At 46.7% G+C, this 20,542-nt stretch overlaps 1 protein-coding gene across 1 annotated transcript in view; it reads right to left on the bottom strand.

The window, feature by feature from the left end:
* The window catches only part of COL16A1 (collagen type XVI alpha 1 chain), a 155,039-nt gene that overhangs the window by 84,540 nt on the left and 49,957 nt on the right, over positions 1-20,542 (bottom strand). Inside the window, exons 7-14 of the mRNA XM_063140567.1 lie at positions 19,019-19,099; positions 17,995-18,129; positions 12,058-12,111; positions 7,279-7,314; positions 3,815-3,841; positions 2,011-2,073; positions 1,783-1,824; positions 1,631-1,675 (exon numbers count right to left, since the gene is read on the bottom strand). Of these exons, the coding sequence (XP_062996637.1) occupies positions 1,631-1,675; positions 1,783-1,824; positions 2,011-2,073; positions 3,815-3,841; positions 7,279-7,314; positions 12,058-12,111; positions 17,995-18,129; positions 19,019-19,099 (483 nt within the window). The remainder of the gene's footprint in view (positions 1-1,630; positions 1,676-1,782; positions 1,825-2,010; positions 2,074-3,814; positions 3,842-7,278; positions 7,315-12,057; positions 12,112-17,994; positions 18,130-19,018; positions 19,100-20,542) is intronic.

The following is a 20,542-nucleotide window of genomic DNA, read 5'->3' as shown; positions in this document are numbered from 1 at the left end:
CTGAGTCAAATTAGCCCATTTTCCAAAGCACTGGAATTGGGTTTGAGCCAAATCTCAAATCTAGCGTATACCTCAGTAGGTTTATACTGTAATTCACGTATGTAGTAGATAAACAACGAACAACAATGTCTGAAATAAAATAAAAATGAGATGAGTAGCCAGATAGCTGGATCATAATTCCAAACCATGGAGCTCTGAGTATCCAATAGTCAAATACAAGTTCAAAATGAGTCAGTAGTGTGAAGTGGCTGCACAAAAGGCAAATGCATTTTTCAGGTGCAGCCACAGAAGTATGATTTCAAAATCACAGGAAGAAATAGGTCCACTCTACTCTGCACTGATTAGACCTTACACTTAAAGATTTGAACGAGTTCAGAGAAAGGCAACTGAGATGACCAGGGGACTAGAAGGAACTGTTTATGTTTAGTAGGGCTGTGCACAGCGCACCCGAACCACTTTGAGTCAATCCGGACCTCCCCTGATCCACTCCAGAACCGGATCCGGAGTGAGATCCGGAGGTCAGGATCGATATTCGGCACCCATTTACCCCCCTTCCCCACTTACTTGCCTCCGTGGTAGACGGTGGAGGCAGGTAAGAGGGAAAAGGGGGACAAAATGGGGGCTGAATAAGCCCCCTCCCCCTTTACCTGGCTCCGCTGTCCGCCGCTGCACAGACTACAGGGGACAACAGAGCCAGGTAAGCCCCCTCCCCCCAGGTAAGCCTCCTCCCCCTTCCCCACTTACCTGGCTCCGCCACCTTCGCCACACGGACTGTGGCGGCAGAGCCAGGTAAGCCTCCCCCCCCTTACCTGGCTGCGTCGTGGTCTGGGCGGCGGGTTCAACTGCAGCCCAGGAAACAGGCCTATTTCCAGCCTTAGCCTGGGGCCGCAGTTGAAGCCGCCACCCGGACTGCGACGGTGCCAGGTAAGCCCCCCTCCGCCCCTGGCTCCAAAGCTTCGGACTGGTCCGAACCACTTTGGGCTGATCTGGACCTCCCCCGATCCGGAACCGGTCTTCAGAAGTCCGGATCGGCCCGCTCTGCTTCGGATCCGTGGATCTGTAATGGAGCGGAGCACATCCCTATTGTTTAGCGTTGAGAAGAGAAGACTGAAGGGGAATATGAGGGTGCTATTCAAATACCTAAAGGGCTGTCACACAGAAGGGGGCCACCAGCTGTTCTCTATCATCTGAGACTGGAGGACACGAAGTAAAGGCCTTAAGTTACAGGAAGGCAGATTCCCCTACCTCCCTAAAGAGGTTCAGCTGGCTCTGTTTCTTTTACGCTTTAGGCCAATACCTGTTGATTTTGGCAAGCTGTTCGGGTGCATTCAAGTTCTGTTTCCCTGAATTATGCTGAATTCGTTTTATCCTGCTCCTGGTTTTACAGTATGAAATTGATTTTAGTAATCTGCATTGGGTTATTTCCCCTGTGTTTTATATATTTTATGAAGCTTCTTGGTGGGGTGTGTTTACAATATACCACACAACAGAGGTGATACGGAGAGGGGGCAGTGCGAGGTCGCTGAGGCCCCTCACAGACTTGTTGCCCAGTTGTAAGAAGAAGGAATAACGGTGGGGTAAGCAAGGCAGACCTGCATGGCGATACCATCTCTTGTAGATCCATGCTTACCTTTTCTCCTCGCTCTCCTTTCTCCCCACTTGGGCCTTCGGCACACTTCAGAAAAGATAAAAAATGAACAGGTGAGGAGGCAGGGCAGCAACCCTGGACAAGGGAGTGGCTGAACATGCATGACCTCTCTCCAGAGATGGGAGGCAGCTCACCTGTAACGGAGCTTCAGGTGAGATCCGGACACAGTCAGCACCCTGGAGGATGAGAAGAAGCAGCAGTCTTAAGACATGTCGAGAGGGGGGTGGTTAGGATTTGGATGTGCCAGTTCTGCACGTGGCAGCTATACTGATCCCCAGAGCACGTTGGGGTAGCTGCAAAGTCAGATTAGGTGGCAGAGTCCGTGCTAGCATACGACACAGGTGAAGAAAAGACCTACTTACCCGATCGCCTTTCTCCCCTTTGGATCCATGGGCTCCTGATGGTCCACGTTCGCCTTTCCCACCCTGCACGGAAGAGGAGTTAGTCCTTTAGGAAAGGATTGTCTTTACACCAATGAAAATATCAGGAGCACCAACAGAATATGCTTCCCCAGCATGCGCAAAAGGCCATTTGTGGTGAATCTGAGCAGTACACAGCAGGAAAAAGTTATCAGTTCCACGTCTACGTGCAAACTCAGGCTAGATCTATACTACTGCTTCACAGCGGTATTGAGGTGCACTGATAACTGTTGAGGCACAATCCACATTCCACTTTATAGAGCTCCATCAGAATGAGCGTTTTATTGCACGTTCATTACTGGGCACTCATGGATTGCGGGTCCCTCTCATGACGCCGCCTGCCTCCCACGTGCCTCCCGTCCCTTCTGGCCTTCTTCGTGCAACAAAAAAACACCCCAGTATTTTTAAAGGTGGAAGGTGCTGCTATCTCGCTGTGTGCACAGGAAGCAGCGGGATCAAAACGGCGCACTGGCTGGGCCACGTGCATGTTGTTTACTTCCTCTTTCGAAAGAGGAAGGAATGAGGGAGAAACACATGGGCAGAGAAGCGATGGTAAACAAACATGATTTCCCCTTGTGCGATGACTTGATGCTTTTTATTCCACATTTGTAATGATTTGACACTAAGAGCATAATGGGATGGGTAGATTTTCGCATTTCCCTACCGCCGCTATGGCCTCCTGCTGCTGTCCCACAATAGCAATGATCCCTTTACATGGGAAGAGAAAGAGAAAGCAGCAACGACCACCTGGCCCATTCAGGGGCTGTTTTTATCATGCCACTTTTCCTGCACACAGTAGGAAATGGTGGCACATTGTTTTTTGTTTTTTGTTTTTAAAAAAGACAGATTAAGAGGGGTCTATTTTGCGATGGAAAAACAAGTGGAAGGAGCGGGAGGTGCGTGGGAGGCAGATGTCGTTGTCTAAAGGACCTGCGGACATCCATAAGTGGGCAGTAGTGAGCATGTGATAAAATGCTCGCCTGATGATGCTCAAGGTGTAGATCTGACCATAGACTAGCTTATAAATCCTCAGGTGATGTCCTTCAAATGTAAACACCATACTTGACCTTTACTTGCATAAGAAAATGGGATTGGGGGGTTAGGAGAGATGGGTGAAGAAGGCTTGGGGGTTGTGATCACGTGGGGAAGAGAAAGGCAGAATGAGAGTTTCGGCATGGGGAGAATCTCTCAAGGTCTTTTGATTGAGGTGTGAATGTGAGCTCAAACTTTAGCTTCAGATCTACAGTCTGCAACTTTATAGCAGGCTTAGCACCTGTTCTAACAAAATTGGTTGGCCTGCTTTAAAGGTCCACTTAAAATGATTGCAAACATACACAAATAAAAATACTTGTGAAAGCCTGATCACGTGCCTGCAGTACCTGCAGTTAACTGTAAGATTTAGCAGTTAAGAGAGAAAATAACACTCTCATTAAGATCAAGAAAGGAGTAGCACCATTTACGCACACAGCGATCATTATTAATTTTTGGAATTTATGCAAAAACATGTACAGTGTGGGGAATGTCCTGGATAGTGTAACTTCCATGTTGTAAATTTAAAAAGAAAAAAAAAACACCTGAAGCTGGGTGGGGGGAATAGAAGAGAGCAACAGGAATCTTTAGCTGTGCTAATAACAGCAACCTGGACAAGTATTTCTATGTGGGACATTAACAGGAGAAACTCAGGAAGCCCAATGGGGCCCCAATCCATGCAATAAGCTACAGTCAATCGCAAAGGTAAAAGACTTACCTTTAAGCCAGGGGGACCCAGAGTAGCCTGAGGAGGCAAAAACAAAATAATTACATCTGCTGGAGGCCTCAGGATCCCTCTGCAGGCTGAGAGGGGAAAACCAAGGAAGCATCAAGGCCAAAGAGGAAGAGACTGAGAGCAAGCATTAAATGCTGATGAAATGTCAAAACCATAAGGGACTGGATAACTTTAGCCTAGAGAAAAGAAGATTAAAAGGCAACGTAACAGGCCTCAGACCTAAGAGCCAGCCATAAAGAAGATGGAGAGGAATTCTTACCTGCGTCCCCCGCGACCCTCGTGCCTCCAAGGGAAGGATAACGGAAAGAAAGTTAAGTTGCCAGAAAGAAAATGTAAGTGTATTATCAATCAATGGTTAAAAAAGAAAGAATCTCTGTTAAAGCAGATGTTGCAGGTCAATCGTGGAACAGCCTGCAAAAGTATCAGGAAACCTGATAGAGAAAGCGGAATGCAATGCTGATCATAAGCTTTGGTAGCAGGCTCAGGCCTGGGGGTAGGGTGGCCACTTATGAATTGCCGAAAAAGAGGAAACACATCACCAGAAAAGTGGACGAAAGAGGATACAATTGTTCATATAAGTTGCATGTGCTAATGTGTATGTATAGATTCAGATGTAGAAATAATTTGTAAAATTGAAATAGAAATGCAGTACAGGTCATTCTACTGTGACCTGAGGGGCCTGTCCGTTCAACCTGGCGTCCAGGTGCTAAGTGGTGATGCGCAACAGCCGTTACACACTTTATCTTGAAACTAGAATTGGGCAGGAGAGCCTTTCACATAGAGGAAGCCTTCAAACAGAGCACAATCCTCCATAGAAGAGGACACACTGCCACCCTATGCCATGGGGCTAATTCTGGATGCCGGATTTAGGGGCAAGACAATTTCTGGAGCCATGCAGATGAAAGATGAGGTGGATATCCTGTAATATGTGGAAAGCAATGAGCAGGGAAGGCAAAAAGATGCAGAGGTAGGCAAGCCTGGGTGAGGAAATCCCAGGACAAAAACTTCCTGGGTTTGGGCTGATGAGACCCCGGAAGGGCTTCTGGACTAGGGCCTTTGAGAGGGCCACCCCTGAAGGTTAGAAAAGTCCAATGCTTCCTTGAGCACATGACTCAAGGCTCAGCCCCAGGACTTATTTCCAGGGCCAACACTCAACCCTGGAATGTGTCATGTTTCAATAAAGGACACGCAGAGTGCCTTTCCATCCTCACTGAGTAGCTTGCACACACATCTGGGTTTGGGAGGAAGGGGATAAGAAAGGACAGCAATGCTGCTAGACCCAATCAAGCTACTTTGAGAAACTAACCACTGTGAAGGATTTGTATCCTTAGGTCAGCTGCCCTAGAACTCTGGAGAGGTTCTCAGCAAAGTTTGTATAAACACTGGTCATGTCCAGGGTGATTTAGGACTACGCAAATTTGTTATATGAAGCAAAGTCCCCGTTATCTATTGGCCTAGTGAGCCAATGGTCTGACCTGAAGCTTGTATAGGGTACCACATGATTCACTCTGGCCAATCACTGGTAAAATGCTTATTTTCTGGCCTGGGTGGCCTCCCTGCAGTCCCCTCTTTTGGCCTGTCCAGGTTGACTCTTCATCTGACATCCCTTATGGTCACAGGTTCAAGACCCGCGGCAAGCACTCCTGGTATCTACAAGTTCAGCCTGTGCAAATAAACGCACACGCCACAAACCATTCACACACTGACATAAGAGTGGCCCTGAGCTTTGGCGCTGAGTTTCAGACAGGCCCGGTGGAAAATTGGCTGTTGCGGAGATGAATGAAGAACCCCTGTCAAGAGTCACTATTCTGCAGCTGCTGTGTTCTTTTTGACTCAGCAGGGTCCACTTGCCAGGAGGGAGGCATGGGAGGGACAGCCCTGTCCTGGTGACTGGGAGCCATGTGAGGGAGGCAGAGTACTCGAGTGCTCAGGGTAGAACCAGAATGGAATTAGAAATGGAATCTCACAAATCAGTCCTATATTTAGGAGTAGCCAGAGCTTAATTCAGTGCCCAGCATCTACAGGTAAGGCTAGAAAAGAATTCTGTCTCAAATCCTGGGGAGTCACTGCCAGCCAGTGTAGACAGTACTGGGCTAGATCAATGCTCTGATTCAACAGCCTGCTGCGTTTGTATTACATTTTTTGCACCAACTTGGCCCTGCTTCACCCCCATTGCAGTTCATGTTGAGGGCTCAGGCCACAGGGCCCATCAGCATGCCTCCCAGGTCAATGGCTGGCAGGGACTCTAGCCAAGCCACCCAGATACCACTCTGTGGTTTTCCTCCCAAATGGCAGCCCTGCCTCCACAAATTCCTGTGCAATGGCTTGGCAGCTCCAGCATCCAGCCCTGCCGTGCAGCCACTGGAAGGAAAGGGGATAGTGCAAAGAAGAGCTTGAATAGAGTCCCTTCTCCCCACCTCCCCCTTTCATCCTCTGCGGTTCCACATGCCAAAGCAGTTGCCATAGAAACTCTTGCTGACATCTGGAAGCCATCCGAGATTTCTTCAGTTATCCAGATGTTCCAATGGATGCAAGCCAGAAGGAACAGGAGAAAGTCAGAGGGGTGATGGGGACAGTTCTGTGTGGAAAGCATGTGGTGCATGTATATCACACAAACACACACACACACACACACACACACACACACACACAGAGCCAACTGGGGCAGGTAAAAAGGCTTGCCGTCGAGAGAAAGAGGATGCAAATCCAGGTCCCGGGGAAGAGGCCCGCCATTGGGATGAAAGAACGGATGAATCAATGAATGAATCATTGGTCCCTGTTGGGGTTAACAATTCTGCAGCTGCTCAGTCTTTTGAGTCAGCGGAGTTAGGCTGCCAAATGGGGAAAGATCTAAGAATATAGCCTTGTCCCATTAAAGGCCCTGTGTGCGGGGATGGGAGGGGGAGGGGGCTGGTGATTTCAACATTACTCACAACTGGGAGTTAACGCCGCACGCTCCTCTACACTTGGGGCATTGCACATTCCACTATGATTTGAGCTGAAGGAGTCCCAACTGGAGAATGGTCCCAATGGTCCAAGCTGCCTTATACTTAAGTCAGGCCCTTAGTCTATCTAGCCCAGTGTTGTTGACACTGACTGGCAGCATCAGCTCTCCCGGGTTTCAGGTGGGGTTCTTTTCCTCAACCTGCTTGGAGAAGCCTGCTCTCAGATTTTTGGTTTTACAGAGGATTGATGATGGATCCCACTACTGACACCAAGCCAAGCCCCAGAGTCCCACTGAGGGAATAACCATCTGTATGTCTGACTCCTGACAACTAGTGGAGGAGAAGAAACAAAAGAGAATTAAATAGAGCCTGTGTTGATTATTAAAGCCACACGCAACAGCAATTGCCTTCTCAAGCTAGCAGCCAAGGGATCCATCGGCCCACCTTCTCCAAAGCCTATTAGAAAATTAATGCTATATTAACATCAGCCCATTGACTTACATTTGCATGCGGTGACCTCTGTGGACATGGGGGACACTGCAAAAGGAGAAAGCAATTAGAACACTGGAAAGGAAAATGCCTTATAATTAGGAATGCAACATTTACAGCACAATCCTATGCATATTTACTCAGAAGAAAATCCCTCTGTGTTCAGTGGGGCTTTCCCCTAGAGTCTATAAACTTAATTTTAACTTTGCTGTTTTAAATTTGTGTTTTAAAATTATATTTCTGCACTGCCGCTGATTTTATTCTGGTTGTGCGTTTATATTGTATTTTATATCATGTTTTATACTGTTTGTTTTATACTTTGAATGGTTTTAATTTTTGTGAACTGCCCAGAGAGCTTCTGCTATTGGGAGGTATAAAAGTGCAATAAATAAATAGATATGTGTGCGTTGGATTGCCAATTATTTCTTGGATTCACTGATTTAAAATGTTTTGATAAATTCAAAAGATTCCCCAATGAATTGGGCCGCAGATTTTTTAGAAATGCTTTTAATGCAACTACTTACAAAAATCTGTAGGCAGTGGGCATAACCTTACAAAAGGCATTCCTTCTTCTCTCTAGCACAGCTAGGAATGCCTCTTCTAAGGCGACATGTGTGTATCATCTGAAAACCAAGAAAGATTTCCGCCTCCCCAGAACTATTGCTTTATTCATACACAAATGCATACAGATTAAATACAGGCTTAGACTGCTTCAATTGGGTGACAGCTCTACAGAGAACTTCGGCTATTGGGCGGTATAAAAATGTAATAAATAAATAAATAAATCCATCCATCCATCCATTTATCAGTCATTTGTCTTGTACTGCTACAACATTCTATTTAATGGACACTAAGGCCGTAGCTAGACCAAACCTGTTCATCTAAGTGCCACACAGGGCATCCAGAGCTCAGGCAGGGGCAAACCTGGGATGATCCTGGGATAAACCTTAGGCCTAGCTACGGCCTAAAACAAATTATCAAATTCTGGATACTTTTTGCAGTTTTTATGGGAAAGACACCAAGATGGAGCACTCGGGCTAAGCAAATACTTTCTCTGATCACCTTGCAAAATGATTGGTTTCAATCCTTCATCTCCTTTTAGATTTAATTACTAAGCGCACGCCAAGCAGCTTAATAAAAGCGGATGGAAGTATAGGGCTGCAATCCATCCACAATGACCTGGGAGTAAGTCCCAGTGAAGTCAATGGAGCTTACTTTTGAGGAGACGATTTGCTGCTGGTGAAGGAACTCGGTTATTTGTAAGGCAACCGGCTCCATCATTTTTCCCTGGCAAAGTTCTGGGTGCAGCCAAAGTCTTATATTACATGTGAGGGATTGTGGCTTAACCTCAGTTTCCTCCCACCAAACCAGTTAAGTATGAGATGCTCCCCATGGGAGAGGCAGATCTAAAGAAGCCAAAACCAGGCTTCGGCTTGAAGTGTCCAGTGGCTGCTGTGGTTTCCCTGCACCAAACACAGGTGAAGGAACGACCTGGAATGCCAATTTACAAACTGTTGATAGAAACACCAGCTTTGTGGACATTGGAGAAGTGCCTTTTTTCTGAGTGTATCCAACCCATCCCAAGATGCATAGTCCGGGGATGTGAACCCTATCCCTCTCTTTCTATACAACACTCGGATATCCATGGATACTCCACAGAGCAACTTAGATCTCCTGCTTTTAGGCATAAATCAGATGTGCATTCAGATATGGATCTGAATACATTGTATAGGGTCACCCTATGAAAAGGAGGACAAGGTACCTGCAGCTTTAACTGCTGTGATGAAGAGGGAATTTCACCAGGGGCTGCATGCACACAAATGACACCTGCTGAAATTCCCTTTTCTACACAACCGTTGAAGATGCAGGAGACCTTTCCTCCTTTTCATAGGGTCAGCCTAGAATACATATACTGTATTTCTTCAATTGTAAGACGCCATCAATTGTAAGATGCACACTAATTTCAGTACCACAAACAGGAAAAAAAAACCTAAGACGCCCGCGATTCTAAGACGCACCCCATTTTTAGAGATGTTTATATTGGAAAAAAAGTGTGTCTTAGAATTGAAGAAATAGGGTAATTTGGATGTTGTTTGTTACATTTAATGGGGTGTGGAGACGTTGTCCTTCACTTTCAGTGGGATCCCCATTCAGATGCCCTCGTTCGTAGCCCAACACGCCCTGGCTAGGTTGCGCAAGAGTCGAGGCATCCAGCTGCTGCTATGTTTGGGAGAGACAAGCTTTGCAAAGCTCCCCATCAAATTAACTCAGAAATTACCTCAGTGAGTTCTTCTGGCCGGGGGTGGGGGGGAATCAGAAGAGTTCTTGGGGCAATCGGAGGACTCAGAAAATGAGGAAGCAAGAGCTTCTTTCTACCTGCCCCCATACAAACTGCCATTCCATTAGTCTGCATGGGGGGTAGATAAAACGCGCCACAGAGGTAAAATCCAAAGGTGTGGGGGAGACCATTGCCAAGAGATTCTCCACAAGGGTTTGGCCTCCCCACCCCACCCCACCCCAGAAACCTGTTTTTTGCTCCTGCACGATCTTTTAGCCATCCCCATATAAAGTGATGGGGCTGTTTGTATGTGGGTCAGTAAAATATGTTGCCATGGTTGGTGGGGAGGCCAGCCTCTGTGGGCCTGGTGCAAAGGAGTGAGGCTCTCTGGTTCTCAGTTTTTGTCCCCGCAGGGCCTCACCTCCGTTACATTCAACAGGGGTAAGCTGAGTAAGCGTTTCTTTGGATTCTAATCTCAAGTGAAGAAGAATTGTGGAGATTGCAAAACTCACCTCTTCTGTGAGATGGGCTTTATTGAGCCCCTGAAGTTCTTTTCTGGGCCTGGCTCAGAAGAACTTCATCAGAATCTCTAGATACAACTGGAGATTTGATGGGTTTAGGAGAACTGTTGACACCAGAATAACTACAATATCCACATCAGCAGTTGAACTTGCCTGGTGACCACAGTGTTCATAGGAGTTGTGAGGTGGATAGTGTGCTATGAAGGTTATAATTCCTGACTGTGTAAATGGGCCCCAGGGCACAGAAGGTTTTTGCTGGCCTCAGTTGAGGTATTGATAGCTTTGGAGTCTGGAATGTACAAAGATGTCCTCAGAAGGAACTGTTTACTGTGAGCTCTCCAGGAAAGAATTAACGTCAAGGAAGCCTTAAGTGCTACACGCTAAGCAGGAACAAGCAGGGCCTTGATTCTGTGGCTCTGCAGGTCTGTTATATGGCAGTGAAATAACTTCGGAGCAGAGAAACGGAAATTGCTTGGAAAACTCCTCCACGTTAGAATGTCTTGAAATGTGTGGATATCTTATATGCCAATACTTCCATTAAAAAGAAATAAAATCCAAACTGTCTTGTTTCAAATCAATAATAAAATAATAAATAATTGTTAAAATGGTTCTCACAATGCAATCTGAAAATGCAAAAGTTTTGGATCAAATTGCAAATATTCTCTGAATTTTGAGAGCACGTGATTTAGAAACCACATTATCAGGAAGTAATTCAATTTAACTGATTGAACTATATTCCCCTTTGCCTTCTCAGATGAAGATAAACATTTAGAGTACAATCTTAACTCCCAGATATGCTAGCTGGAGAAGGTTAGGATGGGGCATGTCTGTCCCTGAGGACCCAGTTATGCCCATGGAACCGCCCAGAGAGCTCCGGCTATTGGGCGGTATAGAAATGTAATAAATAAAAAAAAATAAAAAAAAAATGGAAAACTCTGCAGGCATCAATCTACTGCCAGCAGTACATCCTGAAATAGAGCACTCCAGGGACAGCTTTAGATCTGCTGGATCTTCCATTTCCCTCTGAGAGCCCAGGACTGGGCCCATTCCCTGTGCCAGCCCGAGGCTGACATAGGTATTTCCTCTTCCATTGATGTAAATGAGAGGAATTGTTTTAAAGTAAAACAAACCAACAAGACCTGCTGGAAGAAAAAAAGCAGTGAAAGCTACCCCTCCTACTCCAGCCACTTTTGTGTTCGCCGGGTTCTAGATGCCCCAGTTTGGGTCCATGGCAGATCTCCCCTTCAACCTGACTTTGGATTGCTCAGCCTCCCAGCAAGTCCTTCACAGACATAGAATCATAGAATAGCAGAGTTGGAAGGGGCCTACAAGGCCATTGAGTCCTACCCCCTGCTCAATGCAGGCATCCACCCTAAAGCATCCCCGATAGATGGTTGTCTAGCTGCCTCTTGAAGGCCTCTAGTGTGGGAGAAGAGCCCACGACCTCCCTAGGTAACTGATTCCATTGTTGTTCCATTATCTTAATTTTTGTGAACCGCCCAGAGAGCTTTGGCTATTGGGCAGTATAGAAATGTAATAAATAAATAAATAAATAAATAAATAAATAAATAAATAAATAAAATAAATATCTTGTTGCTGGCAGGGGTGGGGAATGTCTGGTCCTCCAGAAGTTGTTGGTCTACAATTCCATCATCCCTCACCATTGGCTATGCTAGCTAGGGCTGATAGGAGTTGGAGTTCCCCACCACTGTTTTACAAGAACCCTATGGTGTAGGTCAGTGCTATTATCCCCATATTGCAGATGAGAGGAGAGAGAGAGAGAGAGAGAGAGAGAGAGAGAGAGAGAGAGAGAGCAAGGTGCCTAAAGGCCGTCTGAAGAGTTTAAGAAAAAGGGGAGAACCAAATTGGAGCTTTCTGGATCGGTAGCTCAGTCTCTCAGCCACCCTACTACACTAGTTTTCTTACCTAGGCTGTATGAATATTTCAGACTCCATAAAATATATGGTACGAAAGTTCTCTTATATGACTCACCTTCTCTCCTTGATCACCTTTCACAGCAACCTTTCTGGAACCTCTCACCACCTCCTGGGAAAAGAGGAGAGAAAGAGAAATATTACACAGGTGCGGCCCAAGGCATTTTTTCTGCCTGAGGTGAAGAGCAAGATGGCACCCTCTTCCATTCCATGTACAAAAGCTGACCCAACTGCCACTTGAAACTTTCTTCAGGAACATTGATGGTACAGCATCCCCCACGAAACCTGAGGATGGCAGGCTAGTTTAGTGGGTCAAGGGCAAGCCGCTTGGCACGTAGCTCTCTCCTCTAACACCTTGCTGCCCCTCCCAGCATTTGCCACCTGTGGTGACTTGCTCACTCTGCCTAATGGTAGGGCTGGTCCTGATATTCCAGGTTATTGGCCCATAAAACCCTTCTCCTTGATGGCCTTAAATTGCCTCTGATGATCCTCCCTTGTAGACCAAAAAAGCTCCTTTCTCAGTCAGCAGAGGAGTGGAGCCAGCAGCAAAAGGGGAACTTCACCAGCTTGAGAAGGCCAAGGAAATTTCACTTCCGACCCTGAAGGACACGGACACACGGACACGGACACACACACACACACACACACACACACAGAGAGAGAGAGAGAGAGAGAGAGAGAGAGAGAGAGAGAGAGAGAGAGAGAGAGAGAGACTTGTCTTTGCTTTCTTTAAAAAGTGCAGGGTTCTGAGCTGTTCCTGTTTAGAGCTGTTCAGTTTTAAAAGATTTTTGTGTGGGTGTGGGTGAGGAAAGTGCTTGCTGTTCACAGCCTCTGCTCCTTCCTCACATGGTTTTTCTTGCTGGTGGCCTGTGCTTGTGAGAGAACCCAGTGTGTGTTCCCCTAGTTATTTCTCGGTTGTGAGGAAGAGGCCTCCTGCCACTGCTTTGGGAAGGACCCAGTGCTTGCTGCCCTGGTCTTCATGCCCCAATCTGCTGCTGTAGTCGCCACAGCCACGAGGCCTCCACTGCCACCACCTAGCTGGCCTCCTGGGCAGAGGCACCTGGCGACGTGTCTAGCCCTGACGTCCTTGCTGCTGCCTCAGCCAGCTGGCCTCCTGCTCAGCAGGGGAGGGGAACCCAGCATGCCAAGCCCTGCTTGGGACAGCAGGGAACCTCTTTTAACATCGTCTTCAGGGTTCCTGCACTTTTGCTATACTAGAGTGACCAGATACAAAACAGGGCAGGGCTCCTGCAGCTTTAACTGTCCCGATGAAGAGGGAATTTCACCAGGTGCTGCAGGCATACAAATGACACCTGCTGAAATTCATTTTTCTACACAACTGTTAAAAATACAGGAGCCCAGTCCTCTTTTTCGTATGGTCACCCTATCTATTAGTGATGGAAACTAACTAGTACACCCTTCCCCAACTTGATGCTCCCCTGATGCCTTGGGCCGTAATTCTTATCATTCTCGGAAAAAATGGGAATTTCCCGCCAGATGTGATGGACTGCTCCAAGTTGAGGAAGGCTGGCCTAGCAGGTACAGCAAAGATTCCTTGAAAATATTTACTTTAAGATGGAACTATGCACATTTACCTAGAAGCAGACCCATTGACCTCCATGGGACTTATAAACTAGGGTGACCATATGGAAAGGAGGACAGGGCTCCTGTATCTTTAACAGTTGTGTAGAAAAAGGAATTTCAGCAAGTGCCATTTGTATGCATGCAGCACCTGGTGAAATTCTCTCTTCATCACAACAGTTAAAGCTGAAGGAGCCCTGCCCTCTTTTGAATCTGGTCATGCTAGGCTCTGTCCTGCAGCTTTAACTGTTGTGATGAAGAAGGGATTTCATGAGGTGCTGCATGCCTACAAATGGCACTTTTCCATGCAACTGTTGATGATACAGGAGCCCTGTCCTCCTTTCCACATGGTCACCCTATATAAACTCACTCGAGGCTGAGTTTCCTGGGTTATTTGCCAACTCCCCTCTGCATACAGGTGGTAGGTGGAAGCCAGCTCCTGCACTGGGTGATGTCATAGAATCATAGAACAGCAGAGTTGGAAGGGGCCTACAAGGCCATCGAGTCCAACCCCCTGCTCAATGCAGGAATCCACCCTAAAGCATCCCTGTCAGATGGCTGTCCAGCTGCCTCTTGAAGGCCTCTAGTGTGGGAGAGCCCACAACCTCCCTAGGTCATTGGTTCCATTGTCGTACTGCTCTAACAGTCAGGAAGTTTTTCCTGATGTCCAGCCGGAATCTGACTTCCTTTAACTTGAGCCCGTTATTCCGTGTCTTGCACTCTGGGAGGATCGAGAAGAGATCCTGGCCCTCCTCTGTGTGACAACCTTTTAAGTATTTGAAGAGTGCTCTCATGTCTCCCCTCCATCTTCTCTTCTCCAGGCTAAACATGCCCAGTTGTTTCAGCCTCTCTTCATAGGGCTTTGTTTCCAGACCCCTGATAATCCTGGTTGCCCTCCTCTGAACACGCTTCCAGGGGCTGCAGGCCAGTGCTTAGCCAAGCAAGCTGTGGGTTGGAACCCTGCCAGAGTCAGAGTGGCCAAGTTGTCCTCACGAGAATGGATGCTGCTTTGAGGCCAGTGCGACCTGCTTGCTCCATCTCTCTGTTTTGCAAACAAAGAGAATGTTGTGGAAACAGCATCCAGTCCTCCAGTAAATTCTCCTGGCCTACAAAGAGAGCCTGTCAGGCTGCCCCTGGAATTTCCTTGACCAGCAGTGGCGCCTCTCCCTCTACTTCGCACTGTCCACCCACACCTCTGCAGCCTCCTGTCGCCCCAGCCGCTTCCTCTGAGCCCAGCAAGATCCTCTGCCTCACACGCTGATGCTTGTGAGTCGGGGGACAAGTTCCCCCCCCACTCCCATTCGTCTCCTGCTGCTTCCTGCCAAGGTTCCCCCCTCGATAAGCTGGGTTTCCTTCACTCTGGGCCCTTTGGGGGCAAGGCCTCTCCGCTTCTGAGTCCTTCAGACTTGTGGAAAAAATGAGGCAGTTTCAGTTGTGTCCCTGAGGGGACATGAATTGAGGCTGTGTACTCTGCCGTAGCAGCAACCAGACAGAAGCATGGAGAGAGCAGTAACTGGGAAAGGGAACCTGGTTTTTTGGGGTGGGGTGGGGACGACGACAGTCCAATAGTTCAGTGTTTCTTCCTTGGGGAGGTCAGTTTTAAGCAGGGGTGGGCAGATCTGTTTGTGCCACTTTGGCACCATCCCTCCCATAATATGTCCACTCCATTTCCACATTAACCTGCAGTTCAAAAAAATCCTCAAAAATACATATTTAAATGCACATTTAATGTATAATTATCTTTCAAAATACTTTTAAAAATGTGTATTTTTCTTCAAAGACTGATGTAAATGTGTATTTTGGATATGTTTCAACTGCATGTGAAGAAGTATGAAATTCAATAGATAGCTAAATTTCAATCCACACATTAGCCCAGGATCTGATCGTTTCTCATAAGAATTTGCAAAGATTGGATTCCTCCTGCATCCCAGCCATAGTTTTCACTTGGTTTGCAGGTTGACTCCCCAGACCCGCAGGTCACTTTAATGGGACCTGTGCAAGGGCCAACTTTCTCCTTTTGGGGGTGGGTAGATCTAAAGTGCACACTGAAGACCCTGATGCAAAAGTCTGAGAAGTCAGAACTGATTGATACATTTACAGAAGGATGTGGTAGAATTCCGGGACTGCAACGTTTCAGAGTGCAGGCAGGCACGTCCATCGTCCATTCATCTGGCACCTACTTTAATGATGTTTAGGGGCCAGGTGTGGAATACATTTCTGAGGGGTGTCAGTATTGAGGTGTGCTTAGCATCTCTCACTGATCCCTACTGCCTGAAGATGGGTAGGAGAGGCACTTTTGAAGACACCCCCACTTTTAGAGCACCATCAGATGGGTGATTTAAAGCACGCTCGTTACTGTCCACTGACAGATGCTTGTGGGTCCTTTTCATGACATGGTCCTTTTCATGACACTTTCCACCTCCCGCACGTCTCCCGCTCTTTCTGCTCTATTTTCCACAACAAAATAAGACCCAGTAATCTGATTTTTATTTTAAGTGAAACCTGCTGCCGTTTCCTGCTGTGTGCAGGAAAAGCAGCGCAATAAGAATATCCACTGTGGTCTTTGCTGCTTCCTCTTTCTTCTCCAAGAAGAACGAGGAAGCTACTCGTCCCTATTGTGGGACAGAAAAGTGACAGTAGGGAAATGCAATTTCCCCCATCTGATGGTGCTCTCAGAGGCCCACTCGTTAGGCCCGTGAGAAAGGCTTTCTCCTGCATTGCTCCCAAACTCTGGTGCACCCTCCCTTTGGAGTTGTGGCTGTTTTTCACTCTCTCTGCATTCAGGAAGGGGGTCAAGAAACATCTTTTTAACTTGGCTTTAATAAGGTTGTTATGATTTTCATGTTTTACTATGTCATCTGATTACAGCGTTTATTTTTGGGAGCTCTTTGATTGGTATAGAAATGCTGTATAGAAATACTACCGATAAAATAAATATGAGCAGACTCGCCCTACCAGCTTTCCCCAACCCGGTGCCTTCCAGATGTGTTGGGACTTCAGCTCCCATCACCCCGCCCCATCCAGCCCACATGGCCGTAACCCAACATATCTGGAGGGCACCAAGTTGGTCAAAGTCTGCTTTAGACTCCATCGGTCGGATGTGCTGGTTTCCCCCCCAGAAGGTAGCTGCCGCCGCCGTGCTCCCCACTTCTTCATGCCCTTCTCTCCCCACAACAGGCAGCATCAGGAGCTGCCTGGAGACCAGCCAGCTGCAGGCTGTAAATCCACCTGCTTGCCAAGCAAGGAGGGTTTTGCCACAGCGATGCAAAAGCTCAAGCGCCTTCTCTGGCAGGTGCCCACCACCGACCCGCTCCTCCCCCCTGGCCCACCGGCACGTCCAGCCTGGCTATTCCTTGTCATGAGGTTGTGCTTTCCAGCTCGGCTGGGCTGGCCAGAATGTGCTGCAGCCGCCGAGTGACCTGTGGCCCGGCTCCTGGCACCAGCTAAAAACACGGTTACGCACTGAGGCTTTTATGAGCATTTAATAGATTAAATTCTGCTGCTGTTTTTAATCTGCCGAGGGTTACATTTTGTTTTTGTACTGGTGTTTGCTTTTCTATTATCTCACTTTTAGAAGAAAAAAAAGCTGAATGTCTCCTGAAGAACTATGTTGGGTAAGAATAGGTTTCCATATTCTGTTCATCCATCTTGTCAGTACACAATTGGGTTCTAAAGCTGCTGGTTGCCTCAAACGGTTTGGATTGAAACGTCCTTCTTCCCCACCCACTTTCTTTTCCAATGTCCATTTCTTCTCAGGATTGGATAGCAAGTAATAATAATAATAATATCCCCAAATTGGTAGCAAATGTGTTCCCTTGCAAAAGCAAGCAGATGACTGGTGTTTAATTTCAGCCATGCTCTCTGACCCTTTTAACCTATTTACCAAACTGCAGTGGTGGTGGAACATCAAACTTGATCTCTATCAGATGGGCCATGTTAAAACTAAATTTACTCAGCTGAGGATTAGGCCTATGCTGAGTATCCACTGGTTTCAGATTTTTGGATCATCACTAGCAATTTCGATGGGGTATTGCCCCCCCCTTCCCCGCCCTGCCCCGCCCCACCCCACCCCACATATATTAAGCTTTTCCCAGTACTGTTTGATGCCATTGTTTCTCCTGGATGTTGCTTCTCTTGCCTTTCAGTATTAGTCACATGGATGATCCCATCCCATCAGGGATCACATACATAGTAAATAGGATGATGTCACGGTATTACGTCTGATGCAAGAATGCAACAAGGCTTCAGGAAATAAAGTCGTGTGATCAGACACAATCAATCAGATTTGGCAATATTCCTCAACACTGGAATTCCCTTCAACTGGAGGTTCATCAAGACTCCAGGTTTTGCACCTTTTGGAAGTAGCGTTAAGACTTTTTCATAGCTCTGTGCTTAGCTGGTTGGTGTTTCTCACCTGCTTGCTTTGAGTCTCCTCCAAGCAGAAGCAACGTGTATAGACCTTGCCTTCTGTCTGGGGGTTGATCTCTATCAGGTCATTACTCTGCATGACTTCTACATCCCGACGGGTTTTAGAGGCTTCAGGAAAACACTATGGAAACAAAGAAAAGTACTAAAAGAATTTGAGCGAGGAAACCAGATAACTGTTTATGAATGGAGATGTCCTGGCCTTAGTACAATGAACATGGACCTGGGAGACCAGTGTTTGTAGACTCACCGTGTCTGGGATATTACAAAAGGACAGAGTTTGTTGAGTGAATGTGTGGGCAGATGTGCTCACTGGGCTTTTCAAGAATATCATTCCAGCAGGCTGTACTGAGGGACATGAGAAGGGAATGAGGGCCATTCCACCAGCCCTCCACAAAGGTTGCTCCTCACTCAACTGTCATCTCCAGCAGTCATTCCACCAGACTGCATTGAGGGAGATAAGAAGTGGATTCCACCAGCCCTGCTGAAAGACTTCAGTCTTTTCCTCTTCCTTCCCTACCCCCTCTTCCTTATGTGTTGTGTCTTTTTAGACTGTAATCCTGTGGGTTTTTGGCTGAGGAACAAGATAAAAATACTCCAAATAAATAATCATGATGTTCTGCTTCTGAAGCAAAAACACGTTATCATTGTTTCAGAAAATATGACCCAAATAAATAGCAGGTTTGAAAATATTACCATCACATCCACCAAAGAAGTGTGGACTTCCAATCGTACAAGTGACAATCAACCGTGCATATGCAACGCACAACAGTGATTCAAAACCCTATTAATGTTTTCCATCGCCTGTGTTTTTGAATGGGGAACATGATGCACAGTTATAGAAACTAATAAGCATGTAACAGAGAGACAATAATTATTTTGACTCTGGGAAAAATTGTGTATGTGTTCTTGTGGATAAATGTTGCATGTGATGCAATTTCAAAATGAGAAAATGCAGAAACACAGACATAAATAAAAAGTGTCAGGTTCCACGTATCTCTCATATTACTCACCCCGTTATCGGAGATCTCACAACATCCCTCATGCATTGCCATGGCCGGGTCACAGTAAATGTGCAGTTGCTGAATGTCAAACTGCAAACAAACAAATGCAATTATAGGACGGAAATCAAGAGCACACACCTATGGGCGTTGAGGGGGTACCGGAACCCGGATACTTCAGGTCTAGGAGAAGAAGCCCCAGATAAAATTAGTTGAGCAAATTGTTAACTTTCCCAGTTCTCCTTATTGTTATGTCTAACCCTTCTGCCCTTCTTTTGGGAGAAGATGTTTCAGGTAATCAATCAGAAACAGATTTGGAAATAGAGGAGGAGGCGCCAGACACTAGCCAGCCTGTACCAGTGGGGGAAGAAGCTCTCACAGGCGATTCCCCAGCTGGGAGCTGATCTCCTCAAGGACAAACAATACACACTCAGTGGGAAGTGAGGTTTCTTCCAAAAGTGAGCGTCCCGACAAGCTAGCTTATGCTAGGGTCCACCGGAAGCTGAAATGTACGGCGCATAAAGAAGGCGTGAGAAAGTCGGAGAGATTACGCCAGAACCTGCCACCGCACCAGGCGCTCTGAAGTTACGGGCATTTGAGAAGTAGCTTCTTATTCTTCTTGAATAGACAATTGTCTTGCTTAGTTTGCATAGTTTTGCCTAGGAGGACGTTTCCAAGAGGGTAGACTTTATTCAGGTAGAAGAGATGTTTATTGCTTAATAAAAGCTTTGTAGATTACTTAGCAAGCCTCGTCATTTGCCTCCCATCGAAAGTAAGAGCGTTCTGAGAAACACGACACTTATTGCATCAGATATTTCTCAGCTCCTCCCACGATTCCTGGCTAGGCTCGCCAACCATTTCAGAGGTTTGGCCTCAAAGCTCTGGTGTTGTGGCCTATTCTCAGGAGAACTCAAGACAGCATTTTTATATCTGAGGGCCTCTGGCTAGTCTCAAGTTACAAAGAGTTCTGCAGTAGTATGATTTTAAAGTTCTACTGTTTTTAAAAATCACTCATTCTGGTAGAGAAAATACTGCATGAAAGTTTTTTCTCTATAAATGCTTCCCTAAACTTCTACCATGACCCCTAGTGGAATAATTTGCGCAGGGGGGAGGGAATCCCCGTCCAATATGGAGGGGAAAGCAAACAACCAAACCCTGATTTCCCAATTTTCTTGGCCTTCACATCTTTAGTTAGATCCCTTTCCTGCTGGATCAAAATCTGGTTACGGTATTAGATGTTGTCTGTTGTGAATTGGCAAGCACATGAGATCACAAGGCCCCCGCCTATGACATCACTGTGTCTACTCCATGAATCTTATACTTTGGGACACTGAAGACCTGATAAGTCTTTCTTTGGGCTCGCCTGCCAATTGCCTGGGACTGCTGTATAGCTGTGTGAAACAAATCAGCCACCCCCTCTCTCTCCCTCTCCCCCTCTCTCCATCCACCCTTCCATAGCAAGCCAGGATTACTGTGGTCTTCCTGACCGGGTCCCCTTGATCCTGCTTCTCCTGCCTTTGAGGCCCACCGTCCCTT

Source organism: Elgaria multicarinata, chromosome 13 (assembly GCF_023053635.1).
Source record: "Elgaria multicarinata webbii isolate HBS135686 ecotype San Diego chromosome 13, rElgMul1.1.pri, whole genome shotgun sequence".
In the NCBI taxonomy this organism is placed as follows: domain Eukaryota; kingdom Metazoa; phylum Chordata; class Lepidosauria; order Squamata; family Anguidae; genus Elgaria; species Elgaria multicarinata.
Note: the sequence above shows the minus strand (reverse complement) of the source record. Positions and strands in the feature narration are given on the sequence as shown.